Consider the following 20,123-nt stretch of genomic DNA (forward strand, 5'->3'; position numbering starts at 1 on the left):
CCCCAGGTTCCCCAGGCTTTCAACTGCCGTTCCTAAAAGATAAAAAAAAGAACATCTGGCCCAGCGTCTTCATAATTTGTATCGTAAAAATATATCAAAAGAATTCTTCCATAATTCGAATTTGTTTGATTTTTCCTCTTCTTGGCTCCGGGGGGGGGGGGGGGGGGCATGGATGATTGGTGCCCTAGGCGACCGGCCGCCTCTACGGCCTCGGCTCGTGACTCGTGCATGAACCTTTGGCGAACGTCAAGGACATCGGTATCGCCTGTAACCCACACTGTATGTTTTTCCAGGTTTGATATGAAAATGAGTGGGTTGGGAGGAGGTTGTCAGGCGCGACTTACTATCATCTCTGGCTCAACGTCAACTCAAAGCAGAGTTACAACCCGCAGACGAAGGCGCAATTTCCTTTGAGGGGGGAGGAGAGAAAATTAAGTGGCGGCGGAGCGAGCCGCAACTAGGTTATTTGTAAAGGGAAGCGACAGCCACATGGAGTTGACTTAATCGCTATGCACGCAGCCTTGTTTTATTAATAAGTCAACATGATGAACCCAAAATACCCCAGAAAGCCCTCCCTCTCTGCCCTGATAAAACAAGGCAATTCACGAGAATTCTATTTGATCACTGTGACCGCAAAAGGGAAGCTGTAAGGTCACCCGAAGCCGACAAGCAGCTCTATTTGGCTTTTATTTTGAAGGCTGCCGGGCCCCCGTCAGATCGGCGGCAGCGCGCTTGCGTCGACCTCAAGAACGTCCAGGGCGGAGCCGTGACCTCAGAACAGCGGCCGTTGCCACGGGAAGGTTGAACGGACGGACGGGGGGGGGGGTGGATCAGAACGCAGCCCTGCGGGACGCCCAAAGCCTTCGTTGGCTCCGGCTCGGGCTTGCCGTGACGTCATTGACCACAAATGGAGAGGGGAGGATTTCTTTGGATTGTGAGCGCCCGCGTTTGTTCGCGTTCCATTTCGCACCGGGATGGATACGGCGGGGAAGTGATGCTGCGTTCCGCGGCAACTCAGAAAACTGCCATCCGTGTGGGAAACGTGACGTCTACAAAGTAGTTCAAAACGACGCTGTACGTGTTGAAATAAACAACAATCTATACAAAGGGACCGTTGTTCACCGTTGACGGTACACGCCACCGTGTTGCCGTGGTCTTCTGACCCCCCCCCCCCCAACATGTGAATAAGCCAATCAAAGCAATTTAGAACCAGGCCCGTCTCCATGGCAACAGTTCAAGATCCAACAGAATTAAGATCAAGCTGATTTGGAGCCGAAGTCGGCGATGAAATCTCACTGCAAGGCACGACGCAGACGGCTGAGGGTCACACGGGGGTCACACCGGGGGAGGAGGTGACGGCGAAAAGCGGGATCACAAACACCTCTGTCACCGATCATTTTTAAACGCGTCGACATTAGTCTTCTTAAGTGAAATCCTGAGAGAGAGGGATGTTGACAAGCGAGAGGCGGTTGAAACACTGAACGGGGATTGATCTTTGAGGCGATGTCGTCGAGAGACGAGAAACGCGACGTGGAGTCGCTCCGCAAACAGAGACGTTGCTGAGGGGGAGGAGACCTTCTGAGCCAAGTGTCAGTTAAAATACAGTAATATACATGCATGTGGGTATACAGCAGTGTTTAGGTGCAGAGTGTGGAACTTTAGGCTGAGCAGGTATCTAGAAAGTAGCTCAAAAGTTATCAAAAAATAGTTATATATATTTTAATTTATGGGATGTCTTAATGGCTATAACAGGCTCACAGAGCTGACGTTGAGCGATACGAGCTGTAATGAGAAAACGGGGGCATTAGTGTCAGTGGAAGTCACAGTTGTACATATATATGTATATTTATAGACTGTATATATATATATATATATATATATATATATATATATATATATATATATAGATGTAAGATGTCACATCGCCGTCGCTGATCCTTAAAGGGGTGAAATCAGGCAGAACGCTCGCTGGTCCAGCTGTGGCCAAGCTTATCTAGTCTGACAGTCCGGGCCACTTTAACGGCGCTGGATTATCCGCAGCGACCGTGCATTCCAGCTCTTTCAGGAGGAAACTTGGATTATACGAAGCCCCCGCAGACGGGAGGAAAGAAGGGCAGGGGAAAAAAAAAAGTCGGGGCTATAAACAGCCACTAAAGACAGTGAATATAAATGAGACAACAGGGAGAAACGCACCGCGACGGAGAAAGCCGCCAGACGACTCGAGCGCAGGTTCAGAGTGCTGGAGACGAACGATTTCTTTTTGGGCGTGCGGCGGGAATACGGAGAGAGAACACACACACACACACACACACACACACACGCACGCAGGCTGGCAGCCAGACCCACCCAAAAATACAACATCACAATATCTTCCAACGAATGCCTCTACATGGATGAGTTTGACGCTGATATTTTTGCCGGCGTTCAAAAAACGCTCAGTGTAGCTTGGTGAGGGAAAAATGTATTCAACGTTGATTTGAAAAAAATAAAATAAATAAAAAATAAAAAAAAATCACAGCTACTTGACAAAAATAAAAATTTATTATTACTTTACCTGGTTTCCTAAATTAATTGATTTTTAAACAGAAAATTTAGCTTAATGTGGCTTAATGACCTAATGTGGAACAAAAGCATTCCAAATTATAGCAGAGTTTGTAGGAACAGATTGTTTTTCTTTGATATGAGAATGAATACATTAGGCTGAAATTTTACCACGATGGTGAATTAATATGGATTTTCTTCATCTTTGTCATTCTTTACCACCACTATGTCAATTTCTATTGGTGCTTTACTCTTTTTATTTGATTTTCATCCTTCCATCATGCGTCCAGAACATGAGTTCAGAAAGCTGCATTAATGCTCCTGAAACACAACATTTAACTATACATCACCATCAGCAAAATCCCAGATCATAACCCTAACCCCCCCCCGCGCGCTCACCAGCTGAGCAGGCCGGCGGCCACGGCCGACCAGGTGACGCAGCAGGAGCCGCTCCTCTTGCTCTCCACCTCCTCCTCGTCCTCCTCCCGACGGCAGCAGCACAGGCAGCTCAGGTAGACGGCCAGGCACAGCAGGTTGAGGCCCAGGCCGGCGGCCGCCACGCAGCCCAGGAAGATCAGCGACTGGAGGCGGAGAGAGAGAGAGAGAGAGGGGGAGAGAGAGAGAGGGGGAAGCTTAGTTACACTTGATATCAGCGCATGGGACGTGGGGACGCCATCGCTTGGGATCAAAAGCAAAACATACCATTTATGAGGTGAAATCTCCAGTGCATTTTGCACGTAATTGATATTTTAAAGTGCAAATCCGTGAGATCGCTTTGTTTCAAAAAAAACCCAAAAAAAACATATTTGATACTTTTTTGGAAAGGCAACGGATGTATTTGCGTCACGCGCGGGCGCGCTCCTCAAAACGCTGTTTCCATCGTTGGCGGCGGGGTCCGCCACGCTGGCAAAACCGAGAGGAAGGCGTGTATTTGTTAAAGCTGCGTAGCGAGGTCGCCGTCAGAAAACTGTCGGTATGGACGAACGTTAAAAAAAATAAAAAAAATAAAATAAAATATCCCCATCACCTCAAGCGGCCGAGAAAAATCCCCCAAATCAAATCCATTCAGAAGAGGGCAAACGTTGGAGAAAAGGAATTTGGGACTTGGGGCCTGGAGGACTTGTAGCGGGTTTGGGGACTTGTAGTGTTCTCCCCCCAACACGGTGTACTACTACCGCTTCATCAATTTAAAGTGACGGGCAAATTGAAGATTTTGAAGCAAGTTCTTTTTGACGGTCAGCTCCTCAGTTTTCCAAAACAGCAAACTCCAGTTTGAAGTCCCGGGCCCCAGGTGACGATAAGGCGTGACGTCAAAGTCGTTGTCATGAAGGTGAACGTTCAGAATTGATCTTCCGGAACCGCCAGGGCGTCACCGTACCTTCACCGCGGCTGCGAAACGGAGCGAGAGGTGGAGTCCCGGTGGGGTGGGGCGTGAAGGGGAGTTACGAAAAAGCAAACCCCGACATCCACCCGCCCCCCGTCCAAGAGCCACAGCAGAAAATAGCAGCCAGGCTGTTTTTGAACAGTGTCGAACTAATTTGGGATTGATGTGAGAACAGATGGGTTTGGTGACGGGGGTCTGTAATTACTCCATGTCTTCGTCTGATGTCCCCCCCGTCCCCCCCGTTTTTTTTTTTTCCTCCTTCCTTTTCCAGCTCTTCTCCACCTCTGGGCCACCGGGCCATCTGTTCATCGCGATGCTTCCTTATCTCTCCCCCGTGACGACGAGTCCAGCGCCGGGATTAAAATCAAGCGCCCCCCCCGCCCCGCTCCCGAAATAACCGAACGGACCGGAGCCCGTGCAAACACCTCTGCAAGACTCAAAGATTCTAAGGAATCATTTGTCACATGCATGTTGTACAGCACGCAGCAAAATGTTTGAACAACCATTTATAACCCTCACTAGGGCTGGGTATAGTTTGAAAAAAAGTGACGCCAGTGCCAGCACCCTTGAAGTGATACCGGTACCAATACAGTTCTTCATTCCATAGCTTTTTTTTTTTCCCTACTATACCTACAGTATCATGTGAATGGAAACATTCAGTTGTTTAAAATGCCACCACTCCTCCCCATCAAAATGGTGGATACAGAAATGCATTTCGAAAGGGCTCAAATTGTTGAAATATCTATTAAATAACTGTACAAAACTGTATAATGAAGTATTTGGGCAGTGTCATTTTAAACAAATAGCCATTACTGGAGGAATGAAGGAGGAATTTAACAGGCTGTTAAAGGACATGTGATTGGATCACTACTGCGGTAGTGAGCCAATCACGCTTCGCATTGAATCGAAAAACGCTCGTGGAGATTGGCTGAGAGCAAAACCATACAAATATGTGTTTTTCTTCTCGATCTGGGGACAAAAAGGATGGAATGCACGTTTGACTGGAGAAGTTTCAATAGTACTTGTTATTGGGTTATTTCGGTCGATACCTGAAAAAGGTATTGAGTACCAATACCCAGGCCATAACCCTCATCCACTGTAATCACACTGCAATAAAACTGTAATCACACTGCAATAATACTCTATTCACACTGCAATAATTCAGTAATAATGCTGTAATAACACTGTTATAAGTTACACTGTAGTGTTTGGTAATGACACTGCAGAAAAAACGTAGAAACACTGCAATCATTTAGTGATGATATTGCACATAATAACTCTACATAGTTGTGTATTCATTCTGTACAGTACATCACCTATATTTATATTTTATTTTATTTATACCCATAACCATATTAACAGCTATGCCACTTTGCCAGATATCACCTTTACTTGACTTATCTTAGTGTGCATAGTATCACCTTTTTTGTATATTCTGTACATTTTGTATGTTTGGATTGTGTTTTTCACTTGACAATTTATATTTAGAAAAAGTTTTGTCAATTTTTTGTATGTGGTTCGTGGCTTAATGAGCCAATATGGCAGCAAAACATTTCCAAATGATACCAGAAATTGACTTTGAGTTGGTCAAACTCAAATGAGTTAGAAATGACCCAAAGTAGAGGTGTATAATGGATTGGGACTCATTTTTGACTGATATATATGACTTACCATATGTGAATGATACCGTATATGATTTTTAAATTGACATAGAAATATGAATTGTCGATAAGCCATATATATAGATAACTCATAATTCTTGAGATAAGATCAAAACATGTTTAATACTGATTGAATGCGTTGACATGTTATCCAGCTAACCTTGTGGATTTTTTTGCAGACTGCTTTAGTAAACAGATTCTTATTCACAATTGATTCTCCCCCGTCCCTTTCTTTTCCTCCGTAGCCTCCGGCCCCATCTCCATTGCCCAAAAGGGCCCCTCACTCCCCCTCCTCCACCCCTCACCCCCGCCTCCATCTGCCGGGGGGCTTCGACAGCTACATGCCTTTTGTGTGGACGGCAAGATAGGGGCATCATCTGGCGAAATCAATATCCAGGAAGTGAGAGAGCGAGAGAGGGAGGAGGGTGAGATGGGGTTGGGTGGTGGGAGGGTGGGGGTCTTAGACACAAGGTGGGGGGGGGGGGGGGGGGTCGGGCTTTAGAAGCTCTCCCCTTCTCCTAAAATCAACCTCTCAACCTTCCCCGTTCCGCCCTGTGCCCCATCGAATGGGCATGGAAAATGCACCCATCATTTAATGCTGGCATTTTGTTATTTGTGTGTGTGTGTGTGTGTGTGTGAGAGAGAGCCCAGACAGATGGGTGGATGGCTATTGGGCACCAAGGTGATGATAGGAGAGATGAAAGGCAAAAAGACATGAAGACAGAGCAGACGGGAGAGGGTGGGGGGGGGGAGGACTACTCCGGGTTCATCTAAAGGTGGGGATGGAGCTGTGGTGGAGGAGGGCGGTAAGGGGGTGGTGGGGCCTACAGGGTGTAATTGAGGTTAACATACACATTAAATGTGTGTGTGTGTGTGTGTGGGGGTGTGTGAGGTGGGGGTGGGGCTGGGAGGGTGAAATGAGCAGCCTCATTTTTCTGGATGGTACCCCCCCCACTTTTACATGAACATACACACACGGGCCCTAGCGGCCCTCGTTGCCACGGTAACGGGCAGGCTGGTCGGGTTGCCCCTTGGAGGATGGGTGGAGGATGGGTGGAGGAGTGGAAAGTGAAAAGGGGGGAATTTCTCCAGGCTTATTAGAAGCAGGTGGCGTGTGACGACCGACGCCTCGGCCATGTGAACGGTGCCGTCGCAACACGGAGAGGTGAACGCAGCGGAGTTTGGATCCGCTGAGGGAAGGAAGGTTTACCTGGTGTCCAGTGAGGGATCCAGGACCAAATGGATAGATTATTGTTATATTGTGATATGTACACACACACACACACACACACACACACACACACACACACACAAAATGGACAAGCTTTAGCTCGTCTCGATGTTTCTCGTGCATGTTTTTATCGGGGTTCTTTATAATGTTATATGGAGGAAACCCCGTGTGAGCACAGGGAGAACATGCAAACTCTACACAGAAAGGCCCCTCACTGGGAGATAACCCACCGCAGCACGGTGCCAACAGCGCCACAGGGGGGAATCGAACCGAGGACCTTCTTTCTGCGAGGCAGCAGTGCAATGCACTGTGTGAAAGGATGTATTATTGATATATCATCAATATATCATGATATATGTTATATACTGTTTAAATATTATGACATATAAGATTCAAGATTCAAGAGGTTTATTTGTTACATACATATACATACTTTAAACCTCTCGACTCTTGAATCTAATATGTCATAATATCTAAACAGTATATAACATGTATATAACATATATTACCGAAATATTATGACAAATTATTAATATATTATGGATATTATTGATAAATTATGATATATTGTTGATATGAATATATTTATTGATATTATTTGTTTTTCCCCACAGTTCATGTAGCACAGATTCACTACAGCTTCCAAAGCACTTATGGTCCAAGACAAGACTCTGCACTTCTTTCTTTATGCCTCTCGTTCTCATTCCACCTTCCCTCCTTCCATCCCTCGTGTGGAGGAGCCGAAAATAATGGCTTTTTCAATTATGTAGCATCCATTCAGCGAGGGGGACACGACACACACACACACACACACACACACACACACACACACACACACACACACACACACACACACACACACACACACACACACACACACACACACACACACACACACACACACACAAGAACGATATATAGGACAACGGATAGAAAGATAGATGAGTAGATAGAACGATAGAAAGATAGATCTTCCTCTTGTTTAAAGTCAGAGGAACCGACTCCCCTGTCTCCTCTCGTTTTGTCTCTCCTCCCTCGCTCCCTCAACCTCTCGTCCCCCATAAAGGGCTTGAGGCAACGATGGAGGGGAAGAGAAAGATCTAGCTGAGTGGAAAGGCAATCCCTCTGAGAGAGAGAGAGAGAGAGAGAGGAGAGAGAGAGAGAGAGAGAGAGAGAGAGAGAGAGAGAGAGAGAGATGACGATAGGAGGTGATGACAGAAGTGAAGGAGTAGGGTGGAAAAAAGCAGATGACGGGGGGGGCGCTGAATGAGTAATGCGCACATGTGTGTGTGTGTGTGTGTGTGTGTGTGTGTGTGTGTGTGTGTGGCCTCAGACAAACCCCATTAAGCAGCACCGGGCCAAATTTCTCTTCCGCCGGAAAAACCGAGGCTGAACTGAACTTTGAAAAACTTAGTAACTTGACTTCACCCTCAGAGGGCATTTGATGATGATACCTTCTTTTCTTTTTTCTCTGTAAAACAATGTTATTGTTGCCGGGTGTTAGAAATGAACTCGCAAAATACTACCTTTATTTGGCAGTACAATGTTCATGGACAAGGAACTCATAGTGGTATAGTTGCGTAATAGTGCAAACTTTTTTTTTTTTTTTTTTAACAAAAAAATATATATATACTGTCTATGAATATACATAGTATAGAAAGTATCTAAAGCCAATTTATTTGAGGAAAAACTAGACAGATCAGAAGAATGAGCTCATGTCACAGTCAATGCTTTCATTAACTGCTTCCAATGACAGACAGACACACACACACACACACACACACACACACACACACACACACACACACACACACACACACACACACACACACACACACACACCAGGGAAGAGGACGCCATGGGCTAAATGGAGCATGGAGTGGAGGCTACAGTCTGAAGTGAAACGACCCAGAAGGGCATTTTGGGGGCAGGGAGGTTGGGGGAGGAGGGGTAATTTAAACTCCTCTAGGTCCCCCCCATCACCCCACCCTCACCCCCCCCCCATTCCATTCCATCCCATCAAAGGCAGTGAAAGCCTGTGGTGGGATGAAAACACCAGCGTGTAACAAACAATTAAATAAACAAACAAACAAACAGACAGAGGAACAAAAAAAACCCCAGAAATGTAGACATCTCTGAATACACTTCCAAAAATATAGAACAAAACACAGTTCTGTTGAGAGGGCAATCCAATTTTCCAACAGCATGCAAGATAACATGGAAAATAACGACGTGACTGCTTCAAAGTAAAAAAAGAAAAAAAAAAAGAATTATCAAAGTCAGTTTTATATCGGCATTTCCCTCTAAGGCATTTGAGGTCCAGCGAAGGAAAATAAACGCCACATTAACATCAGAGACAGAAACTCAAAGCGATCTCTGTACATGGCGTGCGCCTTTACGCCTGGGACCGCACATAAGAAGAAAAGAACTCTATTTTTATCCGAGTGGTAGTGACCATAATTAATACATGGGGAAGGAAGGAAGGAAGGAAGGAAGGAAGGAAAAGAGCCAAACCCTCTTGTTGGAAAAGCTTCCGAGACGTGGAATTTGGCGACACGTCGCGGGGCCCTAAAAGCCGCTAAACGACTTCCAGAGCCGCGAGACGCGGTCCGCTTGGTGACAGGTGGCGGACGGGGCCGAACGGAGGTGGAAGCCCCCCCCCCGGCGGCTTCCTGCGTCGGGGGAGCGGCGGCATACGCACGTTTTAGGCGCTAAATGGACGTTGACGGCTCCTCGAATGGATGGGTTCGGGTTGGACTGGTGTCAGGTCCTTGGGAACCTTGAGGAACCTATGGATATAAGGCGTTTTCATAGCTCTAAGAGCTTTTTGGAGGAACCGTCCTCCCGTCCGCCCGTGCCTTACAAAAGTCGGAAACAAACTTTTAAGCGACGCCATGTGGATCTCATAAGGGTGAAGGTTCGGCGGCTGGATCGCTTGTTTCTCGCCTCAGATTTGTTCAGAAACAGATCCCGGCGCTGCACTGAGGAGGTGAAATCGGTGAAAGTCACGGAGTAAAAACGGATGTTCGGGGACTTCATTGAACACTTTTCTTTTTCGGTCAAACAACCGTGAAAGGTCGAACTTCTGCTCGGAAAACAAACGCCGCAGCCAGAGCCTTCGGAACTGTTAGGCAACCGAAATCACTGGAGCAGATCGCACAGTCGCTTTGTAAAGGTAGTTAAGATCCCACAGTCATATGTTTCCGTCCGAATTTCAGGGGGAAGCTTTTGAACCGATGTCGCAATCAATCTAATGGGAATTGGGCGACTTTCCACCGGTTTGGCGTTGAGGAAAACAAACAGTCCACCTGGACTTTCACGCCTCTTCATCTGACATACAGTGGTATAAGAAAACAAAATAGCGCACAGTATTTTGTAGTGCAAGTGTAATCCGCCAAGTTCCCCGAGAAGTGCTCTGGGAGTCCCGCAGGCATAAAGCATCACCACCCCGATGCCCCGTTCCGCCTCTGCTCCTCCCGTTCCACTTCGGTGCTGTAGCAGCATGGCGGTGGGGGTGGGGGTGGGGGGTTAACTGGAGGGCAGGGGTCCTTCCGGGAGAGTGCACTCGACTGGGTCGGCCCACAACCCACAGCTGGGACACCGTGAAGTCCCTGCAGGGCGGCCAATGGGTTATGGATGAGAGGGGGGAGGGGGTGGGGGGTGGGTGACGAGTAGAAGAAGAAGAAGAAGAAGAAGAAGTTTGGAGGTTACCGTGGGCTTCTCACCAAGGTGTAACGGACAACGTCCCAAACGGGGGAACCCTTCGGGAGCTTCGCTAGACGTGAGGCCTAAGATGCAGCGCTTGCGCCTTGAAAACTTGCCCCACACACGGGTCTTGGCTGTTTTTCCTTTCGGGGGATTCATCCTAACGGAGGAGGCCTGTCACGCAAACCCTGCCTTGGCTGCACACGTCTTGCCCCGACCAAGACATCTTTGAAGTATACCAAGCTCTCCACCTCCACACACCAGGGCATCGTAGACTCGCAACCCATGCTGCTGTTGGGTCACCAGGACATGGTGCGGACAAGAGCGAAACAAAGTACAAGCCTCGCCGCCGCCGCCACCACCACCACCACCACCACATAACATCCCAAACGGGGGGAGGCCTTCGGGAGCTTCGCAAAATGTAAGATGTAAAGCTTGGGTTTGTGTTCAGATGGAGCGCGTCTGCTCGTTCACTGAAAATCCTCCCGATGGAAAAGCCCTATCTACGAACTGCGGTTCGTAGATAGGGCTTTTAGCAGCTGCAGCTGCGCCCCCTCCCCCCGCCACCACCATCCCCCCTGCCAACAGAGTGCCCCCCTGCCAACAGAGGTCGGCTTGGGCTACGCCGCGGACGTCTTTGAATCCGAGCCACGCCCCTCATACAGCACACCGGTGAATGGATGACTGACAAATTCCTCTCGCGTCACACACTCCGTCTGACACGCCAACGACTGACCCGAGCTGCTCTCAGCCCACCGGGGCATCGTGAAGACGAGGCCCCAGACGGGGTACAGGCCTCCCCGGCGCCTCCGCCTAGATCCCGGCACTCATGATGATCGGTCATTCACTGAGGTTCGCTTCTACATGAGGACGTATTTTTGTTTTGTTTTTAGGGCCTGCGTTCAGGGTGGACCCAGCGGTCGAAGGGAACGGGGCCCGGGCCAAACCGTCCAGCCAATCAGGTAATGCTAATCGCTGACTTCAAGCGCGAGCTAAAGAGACAGATTGGGGTTAAAGACCTCCTGCCTGGCCAGAGGGGAGTGTGCCGGACGGAACGAGAGGACGCAAAGAGAGAGACACGTGCACCGCCGACGAGGTAGGGAGCGCTCGGGCGAATCACTGGACGTAAACACAAACAAACCTCTGCACAGATGGAACACGGTGCGACAGACAAATCACAACAAGGAGGATTCTAACGAAATAAGAGCGGCCGAGATGAATAAAGCGATAGCGGGGCATAAATCACCGATCTGGAGAGCTCCCAAACATCTACCCTGCGAGACCATGAGCTGGCCGACTGGAAGGCACGCTCAAATCTTTGAACTCGGAATTCACATGGATGACACATGAGGAGCCCAGAAGGGAGGGAAAAAAAAAAAACACAGCGACGTAAATCACGCGAGGACATCCTTATCTTCCTTCCATCCATTTCGTCCACATGAGCGCGGACATCCATCACCCCCACATCAAAGACGCGCGCCGCTCGGCATTCACAGACGATTCGCTTGCGGCCGCGCACAGCGGCCCCGCCGACCTATTCGGGGCCCGAAGACAAGCGGAGACGCGGCGACAAAACAGCGGCTTAAAATGCGCGACGGAGCAGGACGAGGAAGAGGGAGCGACGAGGGGAAGGGGCGGAGGGGAAGACGACGGAGACGAAAGGGGAGGTGGCCGGGGCGGAGCGCTGTTTCCAAGAAGTCACCGCGAGCCGAGCCACCGGGGCGGAGAAGACCCGGCGTGTTAGGAGCGTGTCCGTCCGCTTCCGCAATTGAGTCGGGCGAGACGAGTTGTGCGAGTGAGAAACGCCGCCGCGAGGAAGGAGGGTCATCCCAACGATCTGGGGTTTAGCAAGTATCTGATCCAATCAAATCAAGGCGCTAAGCTCATAAGTGGGGGTGGGGGTGGGGTTGGGTCAGAATAAGTACAAAAGAGCGACCCGGTGACCCCCGCGTTTGACACTAAACCCATCACGACGATTATTGTTCCTAGAATCAATTCATCATCAATAACTGGCGGCAAGGAGGGGTTCCTAGAGCACCACCCATGTGGGATAGGGAGTTCATTCACAAAATTCATCAAGTGGGAAATAATCCTTCCATCGAGAGATTATATTCATGGATTTGTTGGGAACGACTCACTGAGAGTCTTTGCTGCAATTCCCAGCGTCAGAACTCCCGTTGTCGAGGACCTCCGGCCGCCGTCCATCCGTCCGTTGGTTCGTCCATCCGTCCGTCCGCCCCCATTCGCTTCCCCTTGGCCTCCCTCGCCGGAAAAAAGGCCCGAAAAGGCAGAGAGAGGATTCCTGGCAACCGGTTCCCCTCAATCAAGCGGGAAACCGGAGCCGGGGAAAAGCGGCCGCGGAAGGCAAAGGACATCTTCCCCAAACTGCAATTGGGAAGGTGTCCAAAAGTGCATCGCCTCCGTGGACCAACCGCCACCGGAGCGCGACTTCCTCCCTGAAAGCGTCCACTCCCGAAAGGGGCGGTGCCGCCCCGCCCCCGTTCGGCTGCTTCATCCTTGCGTTTTCTTTTTTTCCCGCGCTTCTCCCGACGCGTTTTTGTGTTTTGACTCGACGGAGGAGGTACGTCCCACGCTCCAGATTTTCCAAGCTAAGCCGCCGTCGTTAAGACGCTTAACTGTGCATCGCCCAACCGCCTAATCTCCTTAGCTGCTCACGATCGAATCTAATAAACGCCAGCAAAAAAAAACAAAAAAAAACCTGCTTGAAACGGCCCCGACCTCCCTGCGGCGGATCGCTAAATGGAAGTCGTCGACCGCAGGAACACTTCATTTCATTCCTCCAAACTCCGCGGGACCTCGGCTGGAGGGCTTCCAGGGTTCAGAACCGGGCGGGCCCATTTGGGAAAGAAATGTCGTTATTTCGAGCCTCAGACCTGAAGAAGAAACGACAGTGATGTGAGAATAGCTGCCCTCAAACTCGTAGGAAGCCAAAATACTTCATTTCCACTGAAATACTGCTACGAAGCAAAGGTAGAAAGACAGAACCGTACACAGACCGACAGACTGATAGGGCGGATAGAACACACACATACTTGTGTTTACACACAGAGGCAAGAGCAAACAATCCCCAAATACACACACACACAATCCCTAACACACACACACACACACACACACACACACACACACTCACATACATACACACACACACACACACACGAAAGTAGGTTCCTGCCCTATTTTTAAGAGCGATGGTAGTTTTTCGGCTGGTGCCCTCCTTCCATCCTCTGGGCCTCGGGACAGACAGGAAGGCAGGCAGGCAGGCAGACAGACAGACAGACAGACAGACAGACAGACAGACAGACAGACAGACAGCTCCATCATCCTGAGTCACACTGTTCAAGGAACTCAATGATCACTGAGCGGAGGCCGCGCATTCCAAATCCATCGATTTCGGGGAAACTGGGCTTCAGCGCAATTTCCTTTTAACAGTTCTTTCAAACTCAATACAGGTGAGTTGATTCATACTCCATGATAATAATAATAATAATAATAATAATAATAATAATAATAATAATCTTTTGGCCCGGTTGGAGGCTTCACTACAAACCGTGAGGACGCAGCCATAGCTGCCTAACCCCCCCCCCACACACACACACACACACACACACACACACACACACACACACACACACACACACACACACACACACACACACACACACACACACACACAAAGGCTCTCACAAAGCTGCACAGTGAGAGATCACTACCCCTCACATTCCATCACATTCTTTGGGCCAATTGAGTTTTTTTTTGTTTTTTTTTACAAGCCACATTCCAGCTCCACGCCGCCCGAGCAGAATTTTCATGAAAATCGCTATCAGGGGTGCATCTGTGCCACAGACTTAGAGATTAATTTAATTTGCCATCTCATTAAAATTCCTCATGAATAAGCACTTTCAGAAATCTAAACCGAAAAATAATATTCGAATCGCTGTCACATATCCTGAGGAATTTAAATGGAATTAAGGGGAACGAGAACATTTAAACAGCCGCTTGACTTGACAACTGCTTAGATGGCCGGTGTCACCGCTGTCTGTTCAGATCTGATACTGGACTTAAGGCTGTTCAATGGGTGGCCCGGGGGCCAAATGTGGCCGGCCCTGTCAGTGTTGATTGGCCCTTTAATTGAGATGAAATCGCAATTGGAAAAAAAAGAAAAGAAAAAAAAAAAAACACCACAAATTTCACAGAATGTCTTCAAAATGCTGCAAAAACCAACCAGTCACAGTTTGTTCACAATGTCTGTCAAAAACACTGTTTTTTTAAATCATCTGCCAGTTGACACACGTCTTATTTATTTGTCCCGTAAACACAGGACCAACTAGGACAACATGCATTGATCAAATTGGCAAATTTATAAAATCTAGTTCAAACTAAGAAAAGAATATAAAATATTATTAGTAGTTGGTAGCAATTTGATAAATCTGACATTAGGGTATTTACGGTAAATGACCACTGAAATAGGAACAGTTTGGTTATGTCCGGTGCGTATTACAGGTTTGGGAGGTTCCCAGGTGCCCTAAATCAGCTCTCTGTGATTATATGCGGGAGAGTTTGGTGCCGACCGACCGACTCTCTCCCACCGCGGATTCTTTCTTTAATCGCCCTCCTTTCGGCAGGACGGGGGCCGCGGCCGGCTGGGGTTGGGAGGAGGGCGAGCTCCGGCTCAAATCGGCGTTTTCGGAAGAACCGCCGCGACAGCCGCATCCCGGCCGGAGGAAGCGCCGGCGCTCCTGCTCTTCCATTGGCTCTTTGTGTCACGTGGGTGTTTCTCTGCTCTGTACGATTGGCTGGTCGTGTCAAGATGTTTGCGGCGACGTATTTACGGAGGTTTACGGTGGTAGTCGAACTTGCGTCGGTTTAGCGCTGTTTTTTTTCCCTTCGATTACATTTTCAGTAAGATACGTTTCCATGTTATGGAAACGTATCGTTTCCTCACAGGCCGCCCCCAGGTGGTCAAGGTGGGGAAGTACATGTCAAGCTCCCTCACCCTGAACACAGGATCCCCCCAGGGCTGCGTCCTCAGCCCCCTACTGTACTCCCTGTACACACATGACTGTGCGGCCAGGTCCAGCTCCAACACCATCATCAATTTGCTGACGACACCGTGGTCGTGGGCCTGATCACCGACTGCGATGAGAAGGCCTACCGCGAGGAGGTGGCTGACCTGTCACTCTGGTGCCAGGACAACAGCCTCCACCTGAATGTCAGCAAAACCAAGGAGCTGATTGTGGACTTTAGGCGAGGATCACAATCGAGGACGCACGCGCCCTTGTGGATTAATGGGACTTCTGTCGACAGGGTGAGCAGCTTCAGATATCTGGGAGTCCACATCACAGAGGACTTAACATGGACTGTACACACAGACACTCTGGTGAGAAAGGCGAGGCAGCGTCTCTACCACCTCAGGCAGCTGAGGAAATTCCGGGTCTCGGTGAGGATCCTCAAGTCCTTATACTGTGGAGCGGTGGAGAGCATCCTGACAGGCAACATCACTGCCTGGTTTGGGAACTGTACTGCCCAGGACAGGCGGGCCCTGCAGAGGGTGGTGCGTTCAGCTGAACGTACCACTGGAACTACCCTCCCCCCCTTGCAGGAGTTATACACCAGGAGGTGTAGTAGCAGAGCCCGTAGGATCATGAAGGATCCTCATCACCCCAACAACGGACTGTTCCAGCTGCTGCGGTCAGGCAAGCGCCTCCGCAGCCACACAGCGAGAACAGAGAGACTGAGACGGAGTTTTTTCCCGCACGCCATTAGAACTGTCAACGCTGACCTCACCAGGGGTCCTAACTGAGCCATGCACTAGGCTCCACTATCTACTGTACTGTATGTAGCATACTGTACCGCATACTGTATCACTGTTCAGGGTTGTTCGTGATGCAGTATTGCTGCGATGTATTGTTGTATACTGTGCGGTATTATCCCAAACACTACCTCACTCTATTCACATTCACATGCCACTTTAATTCACATGCCACTTTAATTCACATCTGTATATACATAGGCATATTCCTTCAACCTATTCCATTTTATTTCAATTTATTTTTATTGTATTTTATTCTATATATATTTTATCGTATTCTATAAGTATTCCACTTACTGTATTACGTTTTAGGAGTCAGTTAGTCGGTCTATTAGAAAGGAATTTTCTACATTTTATTTTATTTTTTTATTTTTTCCTAGGACATATTGTGTGCTATCACCGGGTGCGTTGCATTACATTTCACTGCATATATGTATGGAAGTATGTATATGTATGTGACAAATAAAAATCTTGAATCTTGAATCTTGAAAACGCTGGTGGTATTTCTGTGAGTCGTTACCCTATCAAGGCTTCTATTTTTCCAACAGCTCCCTGGAACTTGGACGCATCACTCAGCCGCACATTCGAGTGGATTCGGCCTCGACGTGGTCACAAGCTTTTGTGGACTAATGTTTTTTCTTATTTTTAATGAATCCGGCAAAGTAATGGGGACCAAAGAGATTAAATATCAATCAAACAGATCCACAGACATCTACCAGGTAAGAAGGTACATTAACACACACACACGTCTAGTTTGTAATCTCTAACCACGACAGAGCCGCTACACCGCACACTGGACACGGCGCCAATGGACATTCTAAATCAGAACCTTCACATTTAGAGTGAATAGTTTGATGACGTCATAGAGCGTCTTAGCGTACACCTCATCTAATTTATTTTGCTTTACGAATAGTGGCATGTCGGTCAAGCAGGACCAGCGGAACACTGGGGGTGAAGGCTGTTTGGTTTTTCACAAATTTCTGCTCCGTATGTGGAATCGATTTGGCTCAAACTCCAAACCGAGAGGTGTTCGTGACGCACCGGCTCAAAACAAAGACGTAGAACCATAGCTTCCTCCTTCTTCTGTTTCATATACTGTAGTTTGAGACAGATTTTCCCGGAACAATATCAATAGGCGATCCTAATAATAATAATAATAATCATAATAATAATCATAATAATAACTGTAAATTGAATGATTCCCCTTTTCATCATAAATGTATTCTGGCGATGAATACTGAGCCTGACAGGCCATGAGTGACGGCAAATGTAATCACCCACAGAACAGGACGTGGAATTGCCGTGAAATTACATCATTAGCACTGGGCTCAAAAATGAATAATATTTCTATTTTTAAAAGAGGCTTTTCAGTGGGAGCTTGAGAGGGGAGGGGCACGTGAACAGCAGCAGCAGCAGCAGCAGCACCGCTGATGGAGAGAGGGAAGGGAGATGAATCGTCCTCCAGAGTGCAGGACCACGCCACGGGTAACGAGGAATACCTCCCTTCAGACACACACACACACACACACACACACGCACACGCTGGGACATACACACACAAGCCTCTCCTGTGTGGACAGTGGAGCTGGGAGAGGAACCAGAGAGGTTATCCAATGTGGAATATGATTTCATATATCACGTTGGAATAAACTATAACATTACAATGTGGAATATAATATCATATCATATTCCAATGAGGATTATTATAGTATATTCCAATGTGGAATGTAATATTTAAATGTGGAATATGATATTATATCATATTCCAATGAGGAATATTTCCAATGTGGAATATAATATTGAAATGTGGAATATGATATTATATCATATTCCAATAGGGAATATTATAGTATGTTCCAATGTGGAATATAATATTTAAATGTGGAATATTAGAAAGTGACACACTATTGGCTGGCCCCCAAACGTTTGCGTCCTTGCCGGGAAAGGCGGACCCCGCCACCCACAACAGCAGCAGCAGCATATGGGATGGGTGCTCAGAGTAACGCGAAATACATTCAATGGATTGAATGGTTTGTTCAAAAAAAAATAAAAAAAGACAAAGAAAGGGTATTGAATATGGGATTTCCTTGTAGAAAAATAAACAAAAAATAATCTCAAGGGTTCGGCGAGTGTACGGACATCGCAGAGTTGATTGCGCCCACGCAGAATAAACGGCGGCTGTGCAAACTCTACACGTGCATTGGTTTTCAGGGGAAATAAGTTCGCGTCAGGAGCATCCGCGACGTTCCCAAACCTCGGGGAACCGGCATGAGCGACCCCCAAGGGCTGGAACCGCAAGTCACGTGTCGGACAGACGACCGACCCCCCCTCCCCGCCGCCGCCGACCCACCAACCTGCTGGTAGTTCTGGTCTTCGGGCTGGAAGCCGTTGTCCGTGGGCTGGAACCTGAGGTTGACGTGCGGGAGACTGTGCAGCCAGAAAGTCCACCACGGGGCCGCGTAGTCCACCCGGGCGGCGGACATCCCTCCGGCCGCCATGCGGAGAGGAAAGTTGCGCGCGTTTCAGCCGCGGCGCTCCGAGACCCCGACGCCGAGATCCACGCTCATATCAGCAGACAAAGGGAGTGGAGGTCCACGCTCCTGGAGGAGGAGGAGGAGGTGGAGGAGGGGGGCATGGTGGAATTATTACAACAGTGTTGACGATAAAGGAGCAGGAGAAAAAGGAAGGGAAGCGGTGAGTCCCACGGCAGGGGCCGAGTTCACTCCTGGAGGCTTTAGTCCACGGAACGCGGACCGGGCGCAGGGCGCGTTTCCCAGTCGGAGCGGAGCCGCTGCGGTGACACCCGGGGGTGGGTGGGTGGGGGTGTGTGTGTGCGTGTGCGTTGGGGGGCGCGCACTTCCGCTGGCGGGGAGCGTGGAGCGTGGAGGGGGGAGGACTGGGGGTCGCACCCTGGACCGGGGCTCAGGATCCACAGTCCGCTTCCTGGTGGATCTGAGCGGGGGCGGGGGGGTCCGATGGTTATGACGTCACAAGAGACCAGTCCCAACGAACGCAACTGTTTTTGTTTTTTATTTTTTGGGTGGTGGGGGGGGGGGGGGGTCCAATCTGCCACCTGGTGGATCATTTGAAGCAGTACACCACGTCGATAGGCATTCCTATTAATACAGATAAACGTTGTATATTAAATATTAAAATGACTATTAATGTGCCACTAACTGCAGCGCAAGCAGCCTTAAAACTATTATATATATATATTAGGGTCGAGTTGCTTCAGCCCTTTTGTGTGTATAAATTCATTTCCTTTGCCATGCATTGCAGGCATATTCCCATCTCAATCAGGAGCGTCACAATCTAACGGAGCTGGTAATGAAAAGCATTTAATAAATGTACAAGTCCAGCTCCACTCACATCTTTTAATTATATTTACTTTTATTCAAACTTGTCTCACTTCCAAACTTGTTTGGTGGCTGTTCGCCACCCAGTGGCCACATGGCTGTACCACAAGGCTCCTACTGCCCGTGGCCTAAGGAAAAAAACCCCCAGGGGCCAGTGGCCAGGGTGTTTCGTCCTGGGGGGCCACGTTGAACATCAAGAGAAAAGCCAAACCGCCCTATATTTACAGTAGTTGATCTAAAATACCTGTCAAAAATAGACAAAAAGCTGTTACTACATTCCATACCCTTGAAATGCTAAGTAAAATTGTGTGCAATAATACTGTGATTTAAAAATAAATTGCGAAACAGATTGATTATAAACATGTAGCGTCCCAAATGTGAACCCCGGGCCTGTGGTTGGAGACCCTTGACG

At 48.4% G+C, this 20,123-nt stretch overlaps 1 protein-coding gene across 2 annotated transcripts in view; it reads right to left on the reverse strand.

The window, feature by feature from the left end:
- Positions 1–18,846, reverse strand: part of ttyh2 (tweety family member 2) — a 51,654-nt gene extending 32,808 nt beyond the window's left edge. For both annotated transcript variants that reach the window (XM_080021462.1, XM_080021461.1), the window contains exons 1-2: positions 18,710–18,846; positions 2,941–3,122 (exon numbers count right to left, since the gene is read on the reverse strand). In XM_080021462.1, coding sequence (XP_079877588.1) covers positions 2,941–3,122; positions 18,710–18,838 — 311 coding nt within the window. In that variant the 5' untranslated portion in view covers positions 18,839–18,846. The remainder of the gene's footprint in view (positions 1–2,940; positions 3,123–18,709) is intronic.
- Positions 18,847–20,123: the final 1,277 nt, after the last annotated feature.

The sequence above is a fragment of the Zeus faber genome, assembly GCF_960531495.2.
Source record: "Zeus faber genome assembly, chromosome: 20".
Taxonomy (NCBI): Eukaryota; Metazoa; Chordata; class Actinopteri; order Zeiformes; family Zeidae; genus Zeus; species Zeus faber.